Below are 7,500 nucleotides of genomic sequence, written 5' to 3' on the forward strand. Positions count from 1 at the left end.
GTATTTAGAAAGGCTAAACCAACTTTTGTGTGGGGTTTTTTTTGTGTTTTTGCCATCTCCGGATCCACTGACTTCCACCCTTTTCTGTTACTGGGTTGTATTTTTTCAGTTCTTCTATCATTTTGACAGATTTAGTCGGTGGCAGGAAGGAGAAATAATCCCCTGCCACCTTTTTGAACCCAAGACCCAGTTTTTTTTTTTTTTTTTTTTTTTTTTTGTTACATGCAGTTTGTGTTAGTTTTCCCCATTAGCAACCTTTATTTCTCAAATTTGTGTTCTACTTGGGGGGGGAAACATAACAGTACAGAAAATCTGACACCGCGAAAAAGACGCTTTTCATTTCATTGCCACTTTAAACGCCTAATTTAATTTAAATGGTGCAGATCGGTCGCCGACACGTTTGTGCATTTACTCAAATTATTATTTCTGTATTTACTGTTGTCATATTTTGCAGGATTAATGCACCTATTTAAACTTAATGCACATACGCTATTACAACTTTATACATGATGCACACACATATTTTAACATTTCTTATTTCTTTTTCTATTTATTATAATTTAATTCTTCTCTTGAGAATTTGAGCGACTGACTCTGATTTATGGTGTTGCTTATTTTACACGTGACTTCGTCCTCCCGCCTCCCTGCTGGACGTCAGCGGGAGGTGACGGGCTGTGAGGAGCGATGCTGCTCTAATCCAGGCCGATAATTACAGGAGGCAGCAGCTGTCGGTGTGGATTAAAATGACCCGGCATGTCAGAGTTAACTCAGCGTGCAGGAGGAGGTTTCAGACTCAAACCACCACGAACACGCCGCTGGACCGAGTCACGGCGAGCGTTTCTCCACAACATGCTTCAGTTACAGAAACACGACAAAAAAAAAAAATCATCCAGTGACGAGGAGCTGAGATTATTAATGAAACACGCAGGAGCTCGGCTTCATCTGGAGAATCTGCTCTGATCTTTGGAGGAGACGAAGAATAAAACCACAGAACTGATGGATTATCATTATAACGTGTAACCTGTCGTCGCTACGGAGACTTCAGACAGGAGGAGGAGGAGGAGGAGGAAGAAGAGAAGTCAGAGGGGGAGAAGGAAGAGAAGGAGGAGGAGGAGGAGGAGGAAGAGGAGGTAGAAGATGAGAAAGAAGAAGAGAAGGAGGACGAATAGAAGGAGGAGTGGGAGGAAGAGGAGGATGAAAAGGAGGTGGAGGTAGAAGATGAGGAGAAACAATAATAGGAGGAGGAAGAACCAGACGACAACGAGGAGGTAGAAGACAAGGAGGAGGAGGAGGAACATATTGCCACCTTCTAGAAACAAAATGAACAGAGGAGTTCAAAGTGTGTGTGTGTGTGTGTGTGTGTGTGTGTGTGTGTGTGTGTGTGTGTGTGTGTGTGTGTGTGGTCACACTGACTCGTGCACGCCCAGGAAGCTGAGCAGTGATTGGTCGGGCTGCCTGTTGAGGCGCAGGACGCGCTGCCAGTAGTCGGCCTCCTTCTGCTCCTCCTGCAGGCAGTACAGCGTGAAGAGAGGAGGGTAGAGCCGAGGGAGGAGCAGCGGGAGGAGCAGAGAGGAGCAGCTGAACACCAGATACCTGCAGGAGGAGGAGGAGGAGGAGGAGGAGGAGGAAGAAGAGGGCAATAAGAAGAGGAGGATGGGATGGAAAAGGACGAAGAGAGGGCGGAAGACAAGGAAGTGGAGGAGGCCGAGGAGGGGAAAGAGGATGAGGAGGAAGAGTAGGGGGAGGAAGAGGACAAGGAAGTGGTGGGGGGGTCAAGGAAGAAGGAGAGGAAGAGGAGGAGAAGGAAGAAGAGGAGGAGGAAGAGGAGGAATAACATGTTGACATGTTCTCAAACAAAATGAACAGAAGAGAAAACTCAATATGTCAATATGTCAGAGTGTGTGTGTGTGTGTGTGTGTGTGTGTGTGTGTGTGTGTGTGTGTGTGTGAGTGTGTGTGTGTGTGTGTGTGTGAGACTCACCCCTGTTCAGGGTCACAGGTGTCTGCAGGTGGGGAGGCGGGGTGGTCCGGGATGACTCCGCCCTCCTCTGGTAACCCTGGAAACAGAAACCTGGACACAAGAAAATGTACTGGGTTTGACTGACAGGAGGCGGGGCCTAATGGAGCCTCAGTGTGTGTGTGAGTGTGTGTGTGTGTGTGTGTGTGTGTGCGCCGCCTGCCTGACGATGCTGCACAGGTGTGTGAGGGCGGCCTGGATCTCCTGCACCGCCTGGCGCAGCAGCCGCCGGTTGGAGCCGACGCCCACGTAGGTCATCCTGTAGGCCGTCACCAGGGTCTCCAGCAGCCAGCCCAGAGGGTGCAGGGGGGTCTCACAGGCCTGCACACACACACACACACACACACACACACACACACACACACACACACACACACACACACACACACACACACACACACACACACAGGAGACTCATCTACATCAATCATAAATGTGAAATGTGATTTGTTTTTCAGATTTTCAGATTTCAACTTCCTAACAGGGTCATAATAATTAAAACGCCACATTTAAAGGTGTTGCTGTGCACTTTGTGACCACCGGGGGCGCTGTGGTGCGCTGGGTTAATGTGGGAGGCGGAGCTCAGCGTGTTTTGAAAATCTAATGACGGCTGTGTTTACTTTTTGAAACCCGAGCAAACTACAGTGATGTCTTTCAAACACATGGGAAAAAGGCGAGAAGCAATTTAGCAAGAAATGACGCGCACACACACACACACACACACACACACCTTGGTGAGGTATCGTCGTACGCTCTCGTAGTTTGCAGTGGAGAGCGGCTGCTGCTGCTGAGGAATCAACTCCAGAGACTCCAGCAACTTGCTCTGTGACCTGCTGAGGTTTGGACTGCACACACACACACGCACATGCACACACACACACAGAGACACACACACACACACACACAGTTGACAGAGACGGTGATGTAAAGGCTCACCGTTTGCATACCGACAGATTTACAAATTTGGTTTAGTTCCATTCACTGTTGTCTCAGCTGTGTGTGTGTGTGTGTGCATACCTGTGTCGTCGTGCGGTTGTTATGGTAACAGCGATGTTGTCCCAGGCGGTGCTCCTGTCTCCTCTGCCGGCGGCGTCGCAGCCAAGTCGAGTCCAACACTCGTCGAACACACAGAGCCACCGCTGAGCCGCAGGAACCACGTACCGCCCCGGACCACTGCGCACACACACACACACGTACACACACACACACACACACACACACACACACACACACACACACACACACACACACACACACACACACACACACACACACACACACACACCTCTAAGTTTCAGTGAAACCAAAAACAAATGGTCGTCTCTCTCTCTGATGTGCAATAGAGGTGTGTGTGTGTGTGTGTGTGTGTGCAGCGTCCTGTGATAATATTTAACAATAAAACTTATAATTTCGCTCCTAATCTGTTTGTAAATCACATCTCTGGCCTTTATCGAGCTTCATGTCCAATCCTACAAGAGCATTTCCTTCCACTGTCCAGAATTTTGATTTGTATTCTGATTATTTTTTTTAAGCTTCATTTCAGAGCCGTGACAGAGAAGAGGCTCCGCCCACCTGCACGTTTTACTTTCAGATATCACTATAAAAATTCACAAGTTGATTACACACACAAAGACAAGAAAAAAAGTCAATTACAAGCAAGAGTTTAAGAGGTTAAAAGGTTATTATATATATATATAGTAACCTTTTAATTCACTGTTTAAATATCTGTTCTGGCATTTATTCCTTATATTCCTTATTAGCCCATATCAAATCAGATAATGTGTGATATGCATGTGTAAACAGAATAATTCAAAGAACTTGTACTTGACTTTTTTTCTTGTCTTTGTGTGTGTAATCAACTCGTGAATTTTTATAGTGATATCTGAAAGTAAAATTTTGAACCCCTTTCCCCTGTGTGTTAAAAACAGTGTTTTTTGGTCATATGTGGTCATAAATAGGTGATTTTCAAAACTTTCCACCAATGGGATTCCTTGGGACTTTTTTTCCTCTCACTCAGGACAAACTGAGGATACAAATCAGTTGAGTTTGCTTCTCTTGCAATTTGTCCTAGTTTGACCCCAATTTTGGCCTAAAATTACTGGACTGTCAAGCCGGTTTAGAGCCCGACCCTTTCAGTCCGGCTGGAGTGATGAAATAATCTGAGCCTGAGGGCGATCGGGTCGAGCTGTAACGGATCCTCAGTGGCTGACGGAGCGCTGAAATGAAGCTGCAGTGAGCGAGGACGTATCCTTTTGTTAAAATGCCAGTTTTACTTTTTTATTTTTTGCATGGAAGGAGGACGAGCAAAGTAAGAATTTGGTGTTAGTATGTGCCGCCTGTTTTACTGAGCATGTGACAATCTCTCTCTCTCTCTCTCTCTGTTTTAACATTGTTTTTTAACTTTTTGTAACGTAGCTTTTACTGAGAAGGTTTTTATCTTGGGAGCTGGTTATAACAAAACAAATAAAAACAAACGGCAGCTCCCAAATTACATCTCAGGAGAAGCAAAAATGGCGATTTACTTGAGCAGAAGAAACAGAATAGAGAACAGAGAGGGGCAGAATGCAGAGCCAGACTCGGATTGGAGTTCAAATTTTATAAACAGATGGGAGATTTGGAGGGTTTTAAAAACGTGTGGTGTTTTAAAAATATAATTTGCTCTGTTGAAGAAGAAAACTTGCATTTTGCACAGTTTTTTAGTATTTTATTTTATCTGAAAGATTTTGCACAGAAGCGCTTTGTTTGTAAATTAAGTCACTGTGTTGAAATGAGAAAGATGTAAATAGTGTTTTGTAAAAATAAAAAAAAATCCTAGATATCTCTGTCTCTCTCCCTCACGTTTGATCAGTTTTTAAATGTGTTTTGAAACTAGCCGATAAACTCGCAGGTTTTCCAGGATCAGCCTCAGCACTGAGGAGGAGGAGGAGGAGGAGGAGGAACTCACGGCACGGCGGGCCGCTCTCGGCTCTCCGGCTCACAGGGAGCAGCTTTGGTGAAGATCCCCACCACCTTCAGCCCTGCAGCCCACTCTCCTGTGAACACACCCTCCAGCCAGTCACCGTTCACCAGGGACAGGACCCCCTGAGAGAGAGAGAGAGAGAGAGAGAGAGAGAGAGAGAGAGAGAGAGGGGAGAGAGAGAGAGAGAGAAAGAGGGAGAGAGAGGGAGGGAGGGAGGGAGGGAGGGAGAGAGGGAGAGGGGGAGGGAGAGGGAGAGGGGAGAGAGAGAGAGAGAGGGTTATTCAGGGTTCAGGCCTGTGGATAGAGAGATACTTTAATGAAATGTTTCTGCAAATTCCTGTGAGATGGTAAAATGTAGAAACATGAAATTTTGCACATTGGTTGGAAGTTGAGTGCGAATGCTGCCCAAGAAATTGGAAACCAATCGGCCTACTGGGGGCGCTGTAATTAAAGCTCAAAATTTCAAACTTTAAAAATTCATAACTCTTAATGCCCTAAGTCCAATTTACACAAAACCTGCAAATGGGAGAACCTCACACTGTGTTTTATTAACATTCTTATAATTATTCTTATTATTATCATCGTTGACGGCACAGGCCTGGTCGTGACAGAGCGAGCCGGTCACATGATCTCTGCAACACGCTCAACGAGCTGACGGGAATCAACTCACTTTGTCAGAGAGGGAAACATAAAAGAGTAAAGTGCAGGTAGGTTTACCTTCCCGCTGACGCTCCAGTCTTCACAAAACTCTCCGTGGAAAACTGTGTCGTCGTCGGCCAGCAGCAGACCGGGACCCTGACAGCAAACACACAGCAAACACACAGCAAGCACACAGCAAGCACACACAGCAAACACACAGCAAGCACACAGCAAACACACACAGCAAACACACAACACACTTACATTAGAGATGTGTGATGATGGCTCAAACTGCACTGTAAACCTCATTATTATTATTATTATTATTATTACTGAATAAAGCCACAGTTTTTCACTCTTACATTTCCTAGTTCCATATGATACCAAGATCTTTACTCTTTAAAACCTTCATGTTGCCGCATACCAGCCAACAACTGCACTGATATGACACTGTTTAACCTCCAGCAGCAGCCCTGCAGTCTGCCTTTACCAACATCAGTGACAGAACGTCTGGTTCTAAAGAGCTCACTGAGTTCCAGCGTGCTGCTGGAATAGTGATGGAACAGGAAGCCACCGCTGCAACAAGTCAGCTGCTCAAGTTTCTTCCCTCCTAGATATTCCACCATCAGCTGGAAGTGGGATTATTGCAAAGTGGAAGCGTTTAGGAACCACTCGGCCACCAGGGGGCGGCACCACGTAAAGTGACAGTTTGTGGTAAAGCTTCAGATACTCACAGTCATCCTGTTGTCTCTGAAGGTTCCCTCGTAGTAGAGACCGAACTGCGTGACGACCACGGCGTTCCCCTGCCGCTGGTCGTCCTGCCACAGACCCATGTACTTCTCTCCTCTGGGAACATAAGAGCAGGCTCTGAGGCAGCTTTCACACACACACACACACACACACAAAGCTTCTCCTCCAGTTCATGCTCATTTTACACCCCCTGAGAAACTAAATACATATATATATATACATATATATACATGTATGTGTATATATATATATATATATATACACTACTCACAAAAGCTAGGAATATTCGGCTTTCGGGTGAAATTTCAGGATGAACCTAAAATGCATTATAACCTTTACAGGTGAACTTAATGTGACCTTCTGTAAACTTTTGAATGCACATGTCCAACTGTTCAGTGTTTCAGTACTTTTTGCACAAGTTGCTGTTCTCTAACAAGGAGTTTAACGGCAAAATTCACAACAGGTGTTTGATCCATGAATCGACCAATAAATTTCCTGGTTCAATTAGAATTGGTATTTAAACAGTCCTCCTCATCATGCTGTTCACATTTTGACATCATGAGACCAAGACGACACCTAACAATTGATCAGCAGCACCTCGCCATTGCGAGGCTTCAAACAGGATGTTCTCAGACGGAAGTGGCCACTGAGCTTAGAGTGTCACCGAGTGTCATCAGCAGGTTGCAACAGAGATACAGAGAGACTGGAAGAGTCACAGAAAGGCATAGAAGTAGACGTCCTTTGGCCACATCCCACACTGATGACCGCTTCATTGTGAACAGTGCCCTGCGGAACCGGATGATGAATGCCACTCAACTCCAGGTACATTTAAGGGAGGTGAGAGGCACCCAAGTGTCACGTCAGACCATTCGAAACCGTTTACATCAGCATGGTCTGCGTGCTTGACGACCTGCAAGGGTACCTGACCACACCACCAGGCACAGGTGTCATTGTCTTGCATGGGCCAGGGAGCATTTATGCTGGACGAGGGACCAGTGGGCCTCAGTGCTGTTCTCTGATGAAAGCCGATTCATGTTGAGCAGAAATGATGGCCGCCAACGATGTTGGAGACGTCAAGGAGAGCGCTATGCATCAGCCACTGTTGTCACCAGATGAGCCTTTGGTGGTGGTGGTGT

At 46.0% G+C, this 7,500-nt stretch overlaps 1 protein-coding gene across 3 annotated transcripts in view; it reads right to left on the reverse strand.

Moving 5' to 3' along the window:
- LOC115379393 (alsin-like) overlaps window positions 1–7,500 on the reverse strand; it is a 40,903-nt gene that overhangs the window by 7,718 nt on the left and 25,685 nt on the right. For all 3 annotated transcript variants that reach the window (XM_030080035.1, XM_030080033.1, XM_030080034.1), the window contains 8 exons: window positions 6,349–6,460; window positions 5,693–5,770; window positions 4,961–5,097; window positions 3,034–3,189; window positions 2,747–2,861; window positions 2,180–2,337; window positions 1,981–2,070; window positions 1,414–1,593 (listed from right to left, as the gene is read on the reverse strand). In XM_030080035.1, coding sequence (XP_029935895.1) covers window positions 1,414–1,593; window positions 1,981–2,070; window positions 2,180–2,337; window positions 2,747–2,861; window positions 3,034–3,189; window positions 4,961–5,097; window positions 5,693–5,770; window positions 6,349–6,460 — 1,026 coding nt within the window. The remainder of the gene's footprint in view (window positions 1–1,413; window positions 1,594–1,980; window positions 2,071–2,179; window positions 2,338–2,746; window positions 2,862–3,033; window positions 3,190–4,960; window positions 5,098–5,692; window positions 5,771–6,348; window positions 6,461–7,500) is intronic.

Source organism: Myripristis murdjan, chromosome 21, assembly GCF_902150065.1.
Source record: "Myripristis murdjan chromosome 21, fMyrMur1.1, whole genome shotgun sequence".
Taxonomy (NCBI): Eukaryota; Metazoa; Chordata; class Actinopteri; order Holocentriformes; family Holocentridae; genus Myripristis; species Myripristis murdjan.